Source organism: Leuciscus leuciscus (genome assembly GCF_965113295.1).
Source record: "Leuciscus leuciscus genome assembly, chromosome: 15".
Taxonomy (NCBI): domain Eukaryota; kingdom Metazoa; phylum Chordata; class Actinopteri; order Cypriniformes; family Leuciscidae; genus Leuciscus; species Leuciscus leuciscus.
The window spans coordinates 34,173,023-34,191,024 of NC_138739.1; the positions used below are offsets into that span (position 1 = coordinate 34,173,023).

The 18,002-nt window shown below is 39.0% G+C and overlaps 2 protein-coding genes across 6 annotated transcripts in view; one reads left to right on the top strand and one right to left on the bottom strand.

Moving 5' to 3' along the window:
• Window positions 1-574, bottom strand: part of LOC309475515 (V-set domain-containing T-cell activation inhibitor 1-like) — a 76,414-nt gene extending 75,840 nt beyond the window's left edge. Inside the window, exon 1 of the mRNA XM_082138336.1 lies at window positions 145-574. Coding sequence (XP_081994462.1) covers window positions 145-158 — 14 coding nt within the window. The 5' untranslated portion in view covers window positions 159-574. The remainder of the gene's footprint in view (window positions 1-144) is intronic.
• Window positions 575-6,586: 6,012 nt separating this feature from the next.
• LOC309475324 (T-lymphocyte activation antigen CD86-like) lies at window positions 6,587-16,612 on the top strand. 5 transcript variants are annotated; one of them, XR_014197603.1, is made up of 5 exons: window positions 6,587-6,717; window positions 6,834-7,032; window positions 8,891-8,931; window positions 9,021-9,341; window positions 10,353-10,995. XR_014197603.1 is itself a non-coding variant. In XM_082138053.1 (4 exons), exons 1-4 carry the CDS (start codon window positions 8,274-8,276, stop codon window positions 10,580-10,582), a joined length of 603 nt encoding a protein of 200 aa, XP_081994179.1. In that variant the 5' UTR covers window positions 7,879-8,273; the 3' UTR covers window positions 10,583-10,995. The 5 variants fall into 5 exon arrangements, 1 of the variants encoding a protein (XP_081994179.1); XR_014197602.1 differs by lacking the exons at window positions 9,021-9,341; window positions 10,353-10,995 and adding an exon at window positions 15,500-16,612; XR_014197604.1 differs by lacking the exon at window positions 9,021-9,341.
• Window positions 16,613-18,002: the final 1,390 nt, after the last annotated feature.

Consider the following 18,002-nt stretch of genomic DNA (forward strand, 5'->3'; position numbering starts at 1 on the left):
CCGGGTAGGCTTCATTTTTCAGATTATAATGTTGCCGCTTGGTTTATACATCAGGACTTCAGGTTGTAAGTTACGAATTGCGGCATTTCCGGGATACGATGCATTTTGTAAATACAGAATTTCATTAAAAAATCGTAAACATACCCGATGATGACCATGGTGCCCCGGTATAATTCATATAGGCTAAAATTGTGTATTTCTATTTTCGCCAACAGATCGAGGAAATCGCATAGACAGTAAAAGAAATGGACACAGCGACCCCATAGACTTCAACAGAGAAAAGTCGGAAAAGTGAAGTCAATTAGAAGCAGTAAGCACTCTCTTCCTGATGGCTGACCGTACTGCGCAGACTCAAACTGAGCTTGACGACGTAGATGTGACGTGAGCAACTACCTGTCTGACAGTTGTAAGTCTTCTAGTAGCTGTGCCAAAGAAATCTGAATCATTCCCTACCGAATCTTGCAGAGACGGAGAGTGTGAGTAGGAGGTGTCCATGAGCTAGGAGCAGGAGCAACTTTTGGTAAGTAATCTGATTCATTATTTTGTCATTTTGCCTCCATGTCCCCCCGATTGCCCGCGAGCTTCTCCTCCTGTCTACACGGTAATTTCTAGTGATGGTGAAATGAAGCTTTGTGAAGCACCCGGGCTTTCCCCCTCGACTGTATTGTAAAATGGTTCATTACTCGAAGCTTTTCAACACGTTGCAAACGGTTGTAAACTACGACATCTTGTGGTCAAAAGGTGGAAAAGCTGTCTTTCTGTCCCAGAAGACCCATCCATTTTTTTTTATTGTTTCATGTAATAAAACACTTTGTGCTCTGTAAACCGCAAAGCAATAAATTAATCCTCATAATTCATGTGTTAGTGTTGATGTAGTTCTTACACAATTTATGAACAAACATATGAAAAAATTAAATTTAAATAAATGGGACAAATTAACGTGTACAGAAACCATTTTTATGAATCTGCTTTGATCAACAAATGCAGCCTTATTCACAAACTTTTTGCCTCAGTCATATATATATATATAAAGCACTTCGACTTGGCGCTGTAATATCTTCACTAGAGGAAGCGGGGGCCGGTGAGAGGATTTTTCACGAGTGAAGATATTACTGCGCCGAAGTCGAAGTGCTTACAAGCACTATGGTATTCCGCCATACAATATAGTTATCCATTTTACACGCTTAGAAAAGCGCAACGTTTTGTTTTGTGTCACCGTCCTAGGTCGAGTTACACTTCGCGAGTAACTGTATTTAAATAGGGAAAACGTGGAGGTGTTTGGTAGCTTCTCTGCTTGGCCCATATTAAATGAACTGGGCTAACAAAGTTTCGCCGCAAGACAGAGGGATTTAGTGCACGCACTGAGACGAGAGAGGTATGTATCAACTCGTCTTAGTTAAGGGAATAACATAGTTTAATATGAAAAAACGGTAGAGTATCCCTTTAAGGAACAGGAATTGTTCAACAGTGTGAGGGCTAAGTCTATTTCTTTTTTTATTTACTACTACCAAAGGGCATGACACTCGAAACCTGCTCAAGGGGTTCACGCTATTTTCGAATCTGATTCTGAATATGAAGCAGTCACATGACTGTGTGTAGAAACGAAGCTTCGGACGTCAAAGATCACGTGGTTATGGAAAAACGAATCAAGCTCCGATACACTGCTTCACTGTGAGATGTTTCGTTTGTTTTTTTATACAAGTTTCGGAGCTCGGTGCCGAACGTCACATCACTATTAATTTCCAAGGGTGTAATCCATCAGCCGGAAACTGAAGCTTCCCCGGGGGCCGCCATTGGCTAGCAGACCATCACCTGCTGTAAGCATTCCATTGACTCCCCTTCATTTTGGTGTCACTTTGACAGCGAATAACTTTACATCTGAGGCGTTTAAAGACTCCATTTGTCCATTATTTATTTCTAAAGAAACATGAAAATGTATAAAAGGCTCCATTACCTTGTATCTTACGTTATGGCCCCGTAGAAGCAGCTTTTGTAAAAATAGGCTAACAATTGCGCCATAACCATGCGACTCTCTATCGCACAGTAGAGAGATTACCGTATGGACAGGAGGAGAAGCTCGGGCTATCGGGGGGACGTGGAGGCAAAATTACAAAATAATTAATCAGAATACTTAGCTAAAGTTTCTCCTGCTCCTAGCTCATGGACACCTCCTACTCACACTCTCCGTCTCTGCAAGTTTCGGAAGGGAATGATTCATATTTCTCTTGGCACAGCTACTAGAAGACAGACAGGTTGCTCACGTCGTCAAGCTCAGTTTGAGTCTGCGCAGTACGCTCAGCCATCAGGAAGTGAGAGCTTCTAATTGACTTCACTTTTCTCCGTTGAATCCAATGGGGTCGCTGTGTCCATTTCTTTTACTGTCTATGGTAATTACTCTACTGTACGACAGAGAGTCGCGTGGTTATGACGCAATTGTTACCCTATTTTCACAAAAACGGCTTCTCCGGGGCAATAACGTAAGATACAAGGTAATGGAGCCTTTCATACATTGTTTCTTTAGTGTGCCACTGAAGAAGGCACGCGCCAAAACGCGTCTGTGCAAATAAAAATACAAATATATTTAAGCATAGTGCAGCCTCTCTCCCACTTTATGTATTACAATTATCTAGGCCAGCACTCTTAAAGTTGACAATTATACACATTGAGTGAAGCCTGCTCCTATCCACATTTACTTCTTTAGAAATAAACAATGGACAAATAGAGTCTTTAAACGCCTCAGATGTAAAGTTATTCGCTGTCAAAGTGCCGCCAAAATGAATGGCAGTCAATGGAATGCTAACAGCAGGTGATGGCTTTTTAGCCAATGGATGCCCCCATTGAAGGTACCCTTTCCAGATGCTGGATTACCCCCTTGCATGCAATCCGTACATCATCCGCCATGTTTCGTTATCATGTGACGTACGACGTTATCACAAGCGCAACAACTTAAAAGATATGAGCAACAGGTTTAACCCATCTATCTGTAATATATCTATTGATGAAACTTGCTCATTGTGGTCACAGCTGCCTATTTTGTGACTGTAGTATAACCAATACATTATGGGTTGATTTAAGTTCTTATATTTTTAACCTACAGTTTTATCCTTAAAGATATAATTTTTATTAAGAAACCCCCAAATCATCATCTCTTGAATATGTTGTTAATTTCGTCATTTTATATGCAAAAATGTTCACCCACAAGCAAAAGTCACTTAAATATCCATTGTTTTCCTCTTTTTCTTGTTGAATTTTCTTTATGTATTAAGATGAATAATTAAAAGATATTTTGTCATTGTGCTTTTTTCCTCTGTGTATATAATCTTATACTATGATGTACACAAACCCATGATATTTATGTTTTCTGTTTTTTTATATATTTTTTATTGTCATTATTGTTGAAAGATACAACAAAGGTATCTTTCCCTGATCTTTATGTAACTATAAGTTCTGCAATGACAAAATGATATGAGCGACAGGTGCACTAACATCAGTAACTCGACAGCCCCACGTAGAATGGTTTTCCTCAGCGTTTGTAATGTCTGTACAAAGGAGACGGGCAGCTGCTCGAAGATCTCACCTTTGGAGAAAACTGTTGATTTTATTCTGTGAAAATGTAAACATCACTCAAAAATTAAGATTACCCCAAAATTAATTGCATTGCTAGCCAACCCAAACACTTATGCACAATAATAATAATAAATGCTGACCAATAGTAATACCTGATATTTGTTTTGTCATATGACATAGCTATGCATGACTACACTAGATAATTGCAGTAAACACATCTCAATTTTCAGTCAAGCAATGAATTACAGTAATGCATTATTTAATGAAATTAATTATATTTTATTTACTGACAACAATAAGAAACATGAATAAATGAGTAAAATATATTTTAAAAAAGTAACCATCAAAATAAATAAATATATCTATACAAGTCAACAACACATGAAACAAAGCTTTATTCAAACTTATGCTTCTAACAATCACATATTTACAGGCGGTGAGCCCCACATTCTACTGCCATCTCAACACAGCTGTTCTCATTCTGCAGCTTTATTGTGATGAATCAGCTGACCACCGTTCCCACCTTCACCTGTCTCTGCCGTCCATCACGTCCCTCACTGCTGCAGTCAGACTGGAATCTGATCACGGATGGGAAAGGGACATCTAGGCTTGTCTGAGTGCACCGTCTCCCTCATCACCTCATACAGAGAGCCTGAACAGAACCTGTCAACAGAAAACACTCCTGTGAGCGAGTAGAGCGAGCCTTTGGCATGCTGAAAACACACTGGTGCTCTATTTTCTTCACAGCCAGAGGTGAGCTGTGCCTTCGTGCCAGAGGTTGTTGCGTGAGGCGCTGTGCTTCACAATCTGAGGCAATAAGGGCCGGTGGAGTGATGGAGGGTCTCGTAAGGCCCAGTGGAGTGATGGAGGGTCTCGTAAGGCCCAGTGGAGTGATGGAGGGTCTCATCCATCATGGCACCATTTCCAGGATTCAGCTCTGGGCTCCTCATCCTCAGTGCTCACACCAGTCTGCAGAGATTTCAGATCCTACAAAAAGGCACAAACATTATACAAAAGCAGTCATTTTAACAGCACAATGTCATTTGATTTCTGTATAAGAAGTAAAAAAAAATTATCTTACTTTATATTTTTATTTCAAATTCAACAGATTACAGTAGTTCAACACATGCGATTTTAACACAAGGAACCGTGTTTACTCACATCTGAAAACACCACGCTGATCTCCGCGATGTTCGATAATGATCCTCTCCCGTGGCCTCCTGATAGAAAAGTATCGATCGATGGTGCTTCAGAATCTGGGCAGAAGCATTAAGTAATCCGGGAACTTCTCGCCTACTCTTTGATGAGTACTGATGTTTCGGACATACTGCTCCTTTCACGCACTGTTTTCTCCTACTATATAGTAGGAAAGTAGGGATATTCGAACGCACTAAAAGTATACGCACGTCCAAATCTAGCGAGAATTAGTATGACACCCAGGTAATTCTAGCCTACTCTTTTATGGATACGGATTCGGATATGCTTATTTCCTCGCATACTGTTTTTCCCTACTATATAGTAGGGAAGTATGCGGTTTCGGATGCAGCCCCGGTCTCCCACAATGAGAGTTGCTGCTGACAATACACTGATCCCAGGCTAATTCTTACTTGTGTGCTGAAAACTGAAAACGTTCGGCCTTGTCACACAGAATGTCTTCTTGTAACAATGTTTATAACTTCAGCATCATGGTGCCAAAGCAACAATAAAAGAGACTAAACGAACTGAACTTATAGTATTTAGGAACTAGACAGATCACTAACAGAACAGAACAGGCTTCAGTAGCTTTGTCTCATAGCTAATACAAAAACACAATAGAAGTTTTTTTGTAAAACTGAAGACTGGTGTCAGACTTTTTGTTCATACAAAAAATCTCACTGTATTAGCCTATTTCAATTAATGCCAAAATTAATGTTTGAAAATGTATAATAATATTTCCTACTGGTGCAGTGAAGCAAAAGTTATAAACAACTGTCTTAAAACTATCATATTAATATGCCAAACATATTTATACAGCAGATCCATCAACCCTCAGTGAGACATGCCATTTGACTTCACTTCCAAGATTGTAGCAAGTCCTGCTTCAAATGAGCAAATCGTAGAGTTACCTTGTAGGGTTTATAAGGTTATTTTGAATAGTATCTGAGGGATCCATTGGGTTTATATGGTGGACAAATAACAATGGCAGCCTCTTGAGGGCAGCAGAGGAAACATATTACATTTATTGTGTCTGCACATGATGTGAAGAGCTGTGTTAAGTTTGAATTTTCCACATCAAGCAGGACTGAATGAAACACATCAGATACTGGCATCAGGACAAACCTCTTGAAGGACAGTCACACTGAATGCCTGTGTGTATTTCAGAAACAGTGTGATGATTATAGGCATCAAAAGCTTTTTGTCCACATACTAAAAAAATATACAGAACAATATGCTACAAACAAAACAAAATGCTAATACATACAATACAGAAGAATATTTCAATAAGAAGAGAAATGCAAACCTGGTGGCCATGACAAAAGAGGACAATAACATCAACACTGAATAACATTTACATAACAACAAAAATCATTGTGCACTTTTGTGCCTTTTATGTCTCATTGTTATTATTGTATCCTTTATTTTATTTTTTTATTGTGTGTAATATGTATGGCAATGTAAAGCTTTTACCATTACAATAAAGCCACTTGAATCTATTAACATTTTAATAATGTAAAGAAATGTATACAGCAAAACTAATGTAATGTACGTGTGCCAATGAATTAAAAAAAAAGTTCAATTAAAACAAGCAACATGCAACTGAACCTACATGGTGTTTGGTGGCTCCTGGAGGCCCCAGACGGATCTCAGCACCAGAAATCTGTAGAGAATATGAGAGATGGGGCTGATACTGTATGTTTAAAAACAAAGTTTGAAAGTTCATTGCAAGACTGTGAGCTTTTGCTTTCTCTCTTATTAGTTAAATGAATAAACAAAACATAATACTTGTACCCTAGTTTCTCCTCCCATCAGTCTCTTCCTCCTCCCATCAGTTCATCAGAGAATATCAGCCTCAGTCTCTCAGAGATTGTTCAGTCTGTCAGGATGAAAACAAGAGAGAGGAACTGTGAGGAAGATCTTTCTGGATTGAGACCAAATATGAAAAAGAAACAGGTAATATCTTGTTGTAGAAGATTAATATGTGAATTCAGTTTTGAAAACCATTTTTAAAAGCCAGGCTGTATTTCCTTGATAACTTCAATTCTCTCTCTTTCTTTTTTCTTCTGTAGGTCAGAGAGGATGTCACTGGAAGCTCTGCGTTCTTGTCCTGCTCTTACAGTGTTAAAGTCAAGACATGACAGTAAAGACTCAGTGACAGCAGGAATATATGAGACATCATTCAGAGAAATGTTTCAGTTGAGGATCAGGATCCAGAACACAGTGTTTTCTCAGAGGAGTTTAAGAGAGAAGCTTCACTCAGATACTCATGTAAGTCTGAGAACATTTACTCATTTACTGCTGTTCATTTCACTAATACTGGATCAGACGTCACATCAGACAGAAGGACGAGTAAAGCATCCTCCTGAAAAGACCAGCTTATTTTTATTATTATACGTCAAACTTGATTCTTTTTCAGTGAAACTAGCACAATATTTATAGAATATTAATAGAAAAAAAACTGGGTTTTTTTATGTTTTTAAACACCAAATTATATGTAATTTTTAAAATGTTTTTAAACATCAAATTATATGTAATTTTACAGTAAAATAAATGTATGGTTTTGGAAAGTAAAAACTGTGAATTACCAGATAAGTAAGGGAGTAAAAACAGTAAAAGAACATTCAAGTCATTACACGTCACATGATTTAAAAAAAAAAAAAAAAAAATTATTATCAGTAATGTACATTGGTGTGTTTTGAGTGACATTTGATGTAAATTAATAAATGTTTCTTGCATTATTTTAGTGTTGTGTGTTACCCTGATGGTGTTTTGTATTTGTGTTTGATGCTGCACCATCTATATGAGTATTAATCATGTTTTATTAATAGACCATTTCTATTTTGCTACCTGTATTATTATGGTGGTTATTGGTACATTTTAAAGTAAAGGCAAATTTTGAAAGTTAAAGTAGGTATATTAACATTGTATAACTTAATGCAATATAAGGTTGGCATCCTGTTAAACTGGAACATTGTCACTGTATTTTCTTATGGCGAATTTCTGTTAAACACAGCTGCCACTTTTTATTATAAATTTAACGAGATATTTTTTTACAGTCTAGTCTAACCAATGAAAATGATAAATAAACGATAAACGTTAATAAAAATTAAATTAAATTAAATAAACGATAAAGATGAAATAAAAAGCTTTTGTCATACCTTTTATTGATGAATTAATGTGTATATATGACTGACAGATGATTAGAGATTCAATGACTAAGATCAGAAACATTATGATATTAATAATGGTGAAAATTCAGCAAAAGATCATGAGTCTTGAGAATAGCCTACCAAGTATATTTAAGATGAACGAATATCTGCGCATGTCTGATCATTCACGTGATTTCTGTTGACGTCACTTACGTCTGATGTCATACGCCGAACGCTTGGCGTACGGAAGCTGAAGAGTTACGATAGTTTCTGTTGAAAAAGTAGTATTTCACCCTAATTAAAAAAGTATTTTTATGCAATAAAGTCAAATAAAACATATTTTGATAATATTGTTCCACCATGATGATCAGGTATGTTTGCTGAATGCAGAATGAAACGCTATTTGCACACACATGTACTTCTCAGCAGTGAAGGCCTGGTTTAGCTTGTTGCTCGTGTTCGTCCTGCTGTGTTTTGGTTGTCAAATGCTTTATTTAAACTAGAATTAAAAAGGAAATATTTTAAGTGTTGTTAAAACATTAAACATGAATCGGTTGATTAATGGTTATAAAGTTTGTATGCATAGTTTATCTGCTGTAACTATTATTTTGATTAAGAGCAGTTAGCAATAGCACATTATTTAAAAAAAAAATTTTTTTGGTACATATGCAGGGAGTTTTAGTTGATAGTAGTTTTATTTGTAGTGAGTTCAAGGTTTTACCAATAGGATAAGAAGGGTGAAGTTGTCCCGTTAAGAACATTTACTGCCAGTTTGTAACATATTTAGAGATGAATTTAGTGACATCTGTGATCAGTAATAAAACTAAGTATGGGAGGGACACACTATCCTATATTACTGTACATCTTACCTTTATTATGTGTGTTATGTGGGAATCAAACTCATGACTTTAGTGTTTGTACCGTACTATTCAAGTTGAACCAGGAAGTTAAACCAACTTGTTTTTCTGTTTCTGCAGTTGTGGCTTCATCTGTGTGTTTGCGGTGCTGATAAACAAAGGTAAGCACTTAAACAAACTACATTTGAAAGATAAATTAATGCATCTGACTGTTAAAGTACGTTTAGAATTAAAGTTTCTGTTGTTTCAGTGTCTCTGCAGGAAACAGTAGAGGCTGTTATTGGTGGTTCTGTTCTCCTGCCGTGTTCTTCCACTAAACATGATCTTAAACTTGAAGATGTGTTTTGGAGACACAATGGCAGCAAGATTGTGTATGATATAATTCCCAGCAGTAATTCACTAGAGAAACAGGATTCAGAGTATAAGAACAGAGCCGAAACTTTTCCAGAGGAGTATGAGAGAGGAAACTTCTCCATCAAACTCCACAAACTTATTTCTGCGGATGCTGGAGAATACACTTGCTACATCACACACTCATCTGAACAGAAGACTGTAAAGCTGATCATTATGGGTGTGTAAAACTAGTGCATTAGGGCATGAAGTTTTTAATTTAATTAAAGGGGACATATCATGAAAATCTGTTTTTCAGTGCTATATTTGGGTCCCCGGTGCATCTACCAACCCAGAAAACATAAAAAGTGACAACCCAGAAACGTTGTTTTGGTCAGCCTTTTTCTGCATGCATGTCAAAAAATAAGCCAATCAGATTCCCTCCTTTTCTGACATAGGAAGAGGATTTTATTATAATATTCCCGCCCCTTAAGCTGCACGTTTGGTTTTCAACAGTGTAACCGGTTCTAACGCAATGGCAAAAAAAAAAAAAAAAATCACAGCTGTCTTATAAAGACCTCAGGGAACTGTGTCAACTTGTGTAAAAGTTAAACATGACGTATGCAAGTCGATGAGATGAATTGATGTAACACACACTACATGATGTATCCACTAACTATTCAGAAACGTCCAGGCAGTCTAAAAGTTGAACCTCATCCTGAGTCTCTCGATAAGGCTGCACTCCAGTACTGGTTATTTCTGAGATTTTGGACGAGTGAGATTATTCACGTGTTATTGCCAGAGTATCCGAAGCTCGTGTAAAGGATCGATCGTCTTCTGAACGGAGGCGGGGAGCCACAGCTCATTTGCATTTAAAGGGACACACACACACACACACACACACACACACACACACACACACACACACACACACACACACAAAAGGTGCGTTTTTGCTCACACCCAAAAAGCGGCAACTTTGACAAGCTCTAATAAATGATCTGGGGGGTATTTTGAGCTGAAATTTCACAGACACATTCTGGGGACACCAAATATTTATACTGCATCTTGTGAAAATGGCCATAATATGTCACCTTTAAAGTTGTTTGCTTTGAAATCTATACAAGGCAAGAAGTTGATCCCATATTTGAAGTCCGCTAGTGATGTTTCAGATGCTGTATATAAATTATAGGCTGGTCTGTTATCTTTATCACTGTGAGGTAAAGATTCCTGTTATACTTTTTTGTTGCAGAATCGGCAGCAGAAAAAGAAACCATATCGACTGAACAAGAAAACCAAGGAGAAACAGAACCAGACAGTATGGAAACATCATCGCTTTGGCTCTGGGTTGGCATTGCATCTGGAATTATAGTTATAGTTATAGTCATTGTTTACTTGAGAAAAAAATCCTCAAGCAGTCGTAGGGCAGACAGACAAGGCATGGGTTCAGACGCTTATGAGGTTGAACACATGAATCCGTAATAACTGATAATAAAAAAATAAAAAGCATTTGGTACATGACACAACTGTAAAGCTTGGTGTACCGGTAGCAATTGCATGAGCTTTAGCGCTAAAACAGTGGAGGAGGTGGTGTTTCCCTTTTGCTGCCACAACTTTTGTGCTGCTATATTCTTGCCTTATGCACTGAATTCTTATTAACTGAATGAGATCTTGAAAAGTAAAATTTTTGGTTAAAAGACAAGTGAGTCTGTCAATATGTTGCTGCCTTAACAATTATGTAAACTTTCATCTTGAAAATATTGTTTTATTTGCAGGAACTGTGAAGTGTTTAACATATTCTCATGTATAAACCGAGGAAACAAGGAGCATAGTTTCATTGTATTTGCATGATCTTATTATGATCAAGACCCAATAAATTGTTTTGATGAAATAATGCATCTGTCAAAGTTGTTCGGATATTTATAATCTTATACTTTTTACTAAAACCTAATGTTTTGCATTTACATTTATTCATTTGGCTTATGATTTTATCCAAAGTGTGAAAGCAGAAATGTGGTTTCTGGTTTAAACAACAAAAAACAGCACATCAGTGGTATATAAGTTTAATTTAGTTCACACATTTAGATAAATTCAGGGTGCTTCTCAATACTCAAATTGATGTTTCCTCGTTCCTACGTCCTCCAACCTGTGACCCGGAAACTGATCGTACTCGGCCATCTTGAAGGAAATCACCGTTCTCTTATCGCACCACAAAGGATGAGGAGCGAGGAAGCTTCCTGAGGAATCATGAGCGAGGATACACAGGTGTTCCTGAGGAATCATGAGTGAGGACATACAGGTGTTCCTGAGGAATCATGAGCGAGGATACACAGGTGTTCCTGAGGAATCATGAACGAGGATACACGGGTGTTCCTGAGGAATCATGAGTGAGGACAAACAGGTGTTCCTGAGGAATCATGAGTGAGGACAAACAGGTGTTCCTGAGGAATCATGAATGAGGACACACAGGTGTTCCTGAGGAATCATGAATGAGGACACACAGATGTTCCTGAGGAATCATGAGTGAGGACAAACAGGTGTTCCTGAGGAATCATGAATGAGGACACACAGGTGTTCCTGAGGAATCATGAATGAGGACACACAGATGTTCCTGAGGAATCATGAGCGAGGACATACAGGTGTTCCTGAGGAATCATGAATGAGGATACACAGGTGTTCCTGAGGAATCATGAACGAGGATACACAGGTGTTCCTGAGGAATCATGAGTGAGGACAAACAGGTGTTCCTGAGGAATCATGAATGAGGATACACAGGTGTTCCTGAGGAATCATGAACGAGGATACACAGGTGTTCCTGAGGAATCATGAGTGAGGACAAACAGGTGTTCCTGAGGAATCATGAATGAGGATACACAGGTGTTCCTGAGGAATCATGAGCGAGGACACACAGGTGTTCCTGAAGAATCATGAGCGAGGATACACGGGTGTTCCTGAAGAATCATGAGTGAGGACACACAGATGTTCCTGAGGAATCATGAGCGAGGACATACAGGTGTTCCTGAGGAATCATGAGCGAGGATACACAGGTGTTCCTGAGGAATCATGAATGAGGACACGCAGATGTTCCTGAGGAATCATGAGCGAGGACATACAGGTGTTCCTGAGGAATCATGAGCGAGGACACACAGATGTTCCTGAGGAATCATGAGCGAGGACATACAGGTGTTCCTGAGGAATCATGAGCGAGGATACACAGGTGTTCCTGAGGAATCATGAATGAGGACACACAGATGTTCCTGAGGAATCATGAGCGAGGACATACAGGTGTTCCTGAGGAATCATGAGCGAGGACACACAGATGTTCCTGAGGAATCATGAGCGAGGACATACAGGTGTTCCTGAGGAATCATGAATGAGGACACACAGATGTTCCTGAGGAATCATGAATGAGGACACACAGATGTTCCTGAGGAATCATGAATGAGGATACACAGGTGTTCCTGAGGAATCATGAGCGAGGACATACAGGTGTTCCTGAGGAATCATGAGCGAGGATACACAGGTGTTCCTGAGGAATCATGAGCGAGGACACACAGGTGTTCCTGAAGAATCATGAGTGAGGACACACAGGTGTTCCTGAAGAATCATGAGCGAGGATACACAGGTGTTCCTGAAGAATCATGAATGAGGACACACAGATGTTCCTGAGGAATCATGAGCGAGGACATACAGGTGTTCCTGAGGAATCATGAGCGAGGATACACAGGTGTTCCTGAGGAATCATGAGCGAGGACATACAGGTGTTCCTGAGGAATCATGAGCGAGGATACACAGGTGTTCCTGAGGAATCATGAGCGAGGACACACAGGTGTTCCTGAAGAATCATGAGTGAGGACACACAGGTGTTCCTGAAGAATCATGAGCGAGGATACACAGGTGTTCCTGAAGAATCATGAGCGAGGATACACAGGTGTTCCTGAGGAATCATGAATGAGGACACACAGATGTTCCTGAGGAATCATGAGCGAGGACATACAGGTGTTCCTGAGGAATCATGAGCGAGGATACACAGGTGTTCCTGAGGAATCATGAGCGAGGACATACAGGTGTTCCTGAGGAATCATGAGCGAGGATACACAGGTGTTCCTGAGGAATCATGAGCGAGGACACACAGGTGTTCCTGAAGAATCATGAGTGAGGACACACAGGTGTTCCTGAAGAATCATGAGCGAGGATACACAGGTGTTCCTGAAGAATCATGAGCGAGGATACACGGGTGTTCCTGAGGAATCATGAGTGAGGATACACAGGTGTTCCTGAAGAATCATGAGTGAGGACACACAGGTGTTCCTGAAGAATCATGAGCGAGGATACACAGGTGTTCCTGAGGAATCATGAGCGAGGACAAACAGGTGTTCCTGAAGAATCATGAGCGAGGACACACAGGTGTTTCTGTGAGTGGAGCTGAGACGCGAGGATTCACAAATAAGAAATGAGAATCACCGACAGTGTCTGAACACCAGTGTCTCCTCATCACAACTAACCCCTTCCTGAAGAAGCTTGGTGTGTTTAGGCAGTTCACTGGGTCTCTCTGAGGGACCTGTGAGGGTTTGAATGTTCTCTAAGGGCCCAGCTGTATCTCAGCACAAGAACATCACAATAAACACATGGGATTGGGCTTTTCTCATGTGTGTGTATATCACAAACATCCTGATGCTCAGAGTTTCCACATCAACACTCTTCTTATGAGTAAATGTAACGCATCAGATACTGGCATCAGGTCACAGCTCTGCAAACTATTTAAGAACAATCAAACTGAATGCCTATTCAGAAACAGTATGATGGCAATAGGCATCAAAGTATTTTGATCATATACTACAAAATCACACTACAAAATGCTATAATATATACAATATTAAAGGAGAACTTGGTAACTTTTTTAACTTAATAAAACTGTCTAGAAATCATTTGGATGGTTAAACAACCTGTTCTGGTGATATTGGTGACTTTCCCCGCTCCCCCCAGCGTTCCCAGGCGGAAAACCAACCTTGCAACTTGCGCACTGCCGTCCCGGCAAAGTGAAATTGGAAGTCTCGTGAGAAGCGAGAACTAGAACGAGAACGAGCGCGAAACACAAATTGCTTTACGGCAATTCGACATAAACACACACGCATGTATGATGTATTACCAGATGACCCACCTCGGTAGACATAGTTCCACACGATACAGTTGGCTTGCTCCGATCAAAACAAACGCACATGAGCAGCGGTAGAGAGGGGGAGGAGGCCGCCGCAAGTGAGTTTTTTACGACTGTGTTGTGAAATATACGCCCCCCCACAGCTGTAGGGGGAGCTCGTGGGGAAAACATGCGACAACAAAAGGGAAAATCAGCAAAGAAGTGACTAGAGTTCGCTAGAGTTACAGAGTTCTCCTTTAAAGTAAAAAAGAAGAGAAATGCAAACCTGGCTGACAGGTTTGTGAGTTCATGTCATGATAAGAGTAACTAGTGAAACAGGACAATAATATTAAACCCAAACAACATTTAAATAAAAAAACAAATCATTGTGTACTTTTTGCATAAAAAATGTCTCTCTCAGTTTCTCTGTAAGAATGATCAGAATGAGGATGTAACTGGTAATAATAAACAAAACCAAGACATGACGGTGTATATGGGACACACTATACCTGCGCACTCACTCACACATCTAGTCTGACAACAATCCTGAATCTCTGAATCTCTCCTCCCATCAGAGAATACAGTCTCTTTTACAGTCTGTCAGGATGAAAACAAGAGATAGGAACTATAAGGAAGATTTTGAGCCCATTTGAAAGGCAAATTCATGAAAAGGTCAGGCTGTATTTCCCTATTGTTTTCAATTCTCTCTTGGTCATTTTTCTCTAGGTCAGAATGAGGATGTTATTGGAAGCTCTGAAATGTTGTCCTGCTCTTACAGTGATAATAAAGTCAATACATAATAATATATTAAGACTCAATGGCAGCATTGATAAGACATCATTCAGAGAAATGTTGAAGATGACGTCCAGAATGTCCTTCACTATTCAAAAAATGTCCTCATTAGTAAAACCTGTTAAACACCAACTAGTGAGCCGGATCTCACTATAGTTAAAATAGCTTATAAACAGTCCAGACCATGTTTCTATTTAAATATAGTGATCACTATCATCACTGACAACATGAGATAATTTAACAACAAGGACATCTTATCCCGTCTGTGTGGGAATCAAACTTTGACTGTCATTATTACTAGTATCATGATTTACTGCTCGAGTTACAGGAACTTACACTGTTTCCGTTTCATCTGTGTGTTTCCAGTGCTGATAAACAAAGGTGAACATCTGAACAACTCATTTAATAGTCAAATTCAGGCCACATGAAGTAATGTCAGTCTTGTGTTTGGACAGTTTGTGTTGTTTCAGTGTCTCTGCAGGAAACAGTAGAGGCTGTTATTGGTGGTTCTGTTCTCCTGCCGTGTTCTTCCACTGAACATGATCTGAAACTTCAAGACACTGATGTACACTGGAGAGACAATTATGACATGATTGTGTATAGTATATTTGAGGATAATTATTTAGTGTCTGGACCCGGAGTACAAGAACAGAACTGAAACTTTCCCTGATGAGTTTCTGAGAGAAATATCTTCTCACACAAACTCAACAACCTGATGTAGGAAAATACACTTGTTTCATCACAAACCCTTATTCTGAACAGGAGACTGTTGATCAATAGTGTAAACCTGGTTGATTAATATATACAAAAGTTCAAATCTAAATACAATAAGTGTTTGACCAACTAGTGATCCTCCAGCCTGAATGCTGCTGTATGTAAATGATAGGAAACAGGAAACAAATCCACTAAAAACTAAGCAGAAGATACAGGAGAAGCAGACAGTGTAAATATAATGACCTTTAATATTTGTGTTGCATCAGCTGTATTTTCCGCAGTGCTTATGTTTTTTTCCCATCATATTCCTCTTGAGAAAAAATTGATGACTCATTCTGTTCTGTCTCAGTGCTATACAATGACAAACATGTTCCTTATTGAGTTTTTGAAGATCTTATTGTGTTAATAAAAACAATGTAGTAACATGGTGTTGGGGACCTAGCTGGAGTCAGAGTCAGCAAATATTGTGTGTGATATAATTTCAGCAGACAGTTATTTACAAGAGGAAACAGGATTCAGACTATGAGAACAGAACTGAAAGTTTCCAGGTGATTTTTTTTTTGTTTTTGGATATTTATGTGGGTGTTTATATTGGATACTTTACTAAAACCAAATGTTTTCTCATAACCAGAAACTTCCCTTACATGGTTTCTACCAGAAAAAAACCCCTGAACATTCTCCCAATCCTAACCGCCCCGCTCCGAGTCGGTCTCAAACACCAATCGCCCACATGTGAGTGCACTAACAATGACGCTAAACACAGCATTCTCTAGCAGTCGTCAGAGCGACTATCACTTGCTGGCCTTCAGAAGCACAACTAAACAGTGTTTCACCAAATATAAAGTGCAGATGATGAACAAATGACAAGAAAGGCCAAACAAATTAACATACAGTATATACAATAGTAATTACAACAAGAGTTTGTTGTTAGTTGCCAACAGCACACCAGGGGCCCGTTTCAGAAAGGAGGTTAAGTGAAAACTATGTATGTTAACCTTGAAATGAGGGAAACTCTTGTATACTCATTTACATGCTTTGTTTGAATTTGTCTCCACCTTCAAAAGTCCCTCCTCCTAAAATGCCTATAAGATACCATGTACCGTTACATACTTTAGATTATGTTGGACGAAACCGCAGCCGCGCTCAAATAAAGAAACTCTTCTGTTTGAACGTGATCCCAACTGTCTCCTGGTCTCTGCTTCGATAAAAGAAAACTTTACAAAAGATATGTTTTCTGTTTCAGAATGGGAGGTATGTCAAACCTGAGAAAGCAGAGTAAGACAAGCCCGTTTCTGAAAGAGAGGTAACTTATACTCAGAGTCAGTTACCATGGTAACTTACTCTGAACCTAACCTGGTCGGGAGCAGGTTTTCTTCGGTAATCCCAGAGTTTCTTTCGGTCTCCTCCCCTTTTTTAAAGAGGAAGCGGTGTTTAAACACCTCATTCATTCTTTCAGTACATTTTTATTAATAAATAAAATATTGCTGTTTTTACTGCTGAAGTCTATATAACTCCTTAACTGGCAACTGAAAATACAGTAGTAGATTAGAGTTATGTAGTTCTAAACAAATTCTACAGAATTAAACTGTGGCATTTACTGAAAATCACTGAACTGTTCATCTGTGCACCAGAAGTTGATGGACCGTCCTCCTGCTGTTCTTCCACACTCTGAGGGCGGGGGGAGAGATAAGAATATCCGTTTATACTTAGATTTAAACTTAGATTCTATAGGCTACTCCACATAAAAATGTGAAAAAATCTGAATGTGTAGATTGTTTGATGTGTAGACACATAATATTAACATTACCTCTGTAGGCCTCTCTGTGGCAGCAGAAACTCTTTATCCCCATCGTCCTGTGAAGATGAGCATTTGGTCGAGTACACTTTATAACACTATTTGTCATAATTTCTGGTGTATTGAGTAGGCTACTTACAACTGCCTGGGGTTCTGTTGGGACAGGAGGCTCCAAAAGACAGATATTACCATCAGAATCTTTTGGGACCAACAGAAAACCCAAACCAAAGTAAAATAAATGGAAATATCAAAAACAGCCTATATAAAAAATAACACATACTGTATGTAAACCTCTTACATTTTATGAAGGCCCTTGGATCTTCGGGAGTGACTGGCTCTGAAATCCCTCCAGGAAATCCCTCAGCCAAAAATGCTGCTGCACTGCTAGACACTGGATGCTATTTAGTTATTTAATATGTCAAATGTTTGTAAAGTCAGGTAGCCTACACCCATGATATGCTCAA

Excerpts from the sequence above, each read along its gene's own strand:
- LOC309475324 (XM_082138053.1), top strand. Across the intron at positions 8,932-9,020 it reads TGCGGTGCTGATAAACAAAG|TGTCTCTGCAGGAAACAGTA; the intron begins GTAAGCACTTAA and ends CTGTTGTTTCAG. Across the intron at positions 9,342-10,352 it reads TGTAAAGCTGATCATTATGG|AATCGGCAGCAGAAAAAGAA; the intron begins GTGTGTAAAACT and ends TTTTTGTTGCAG.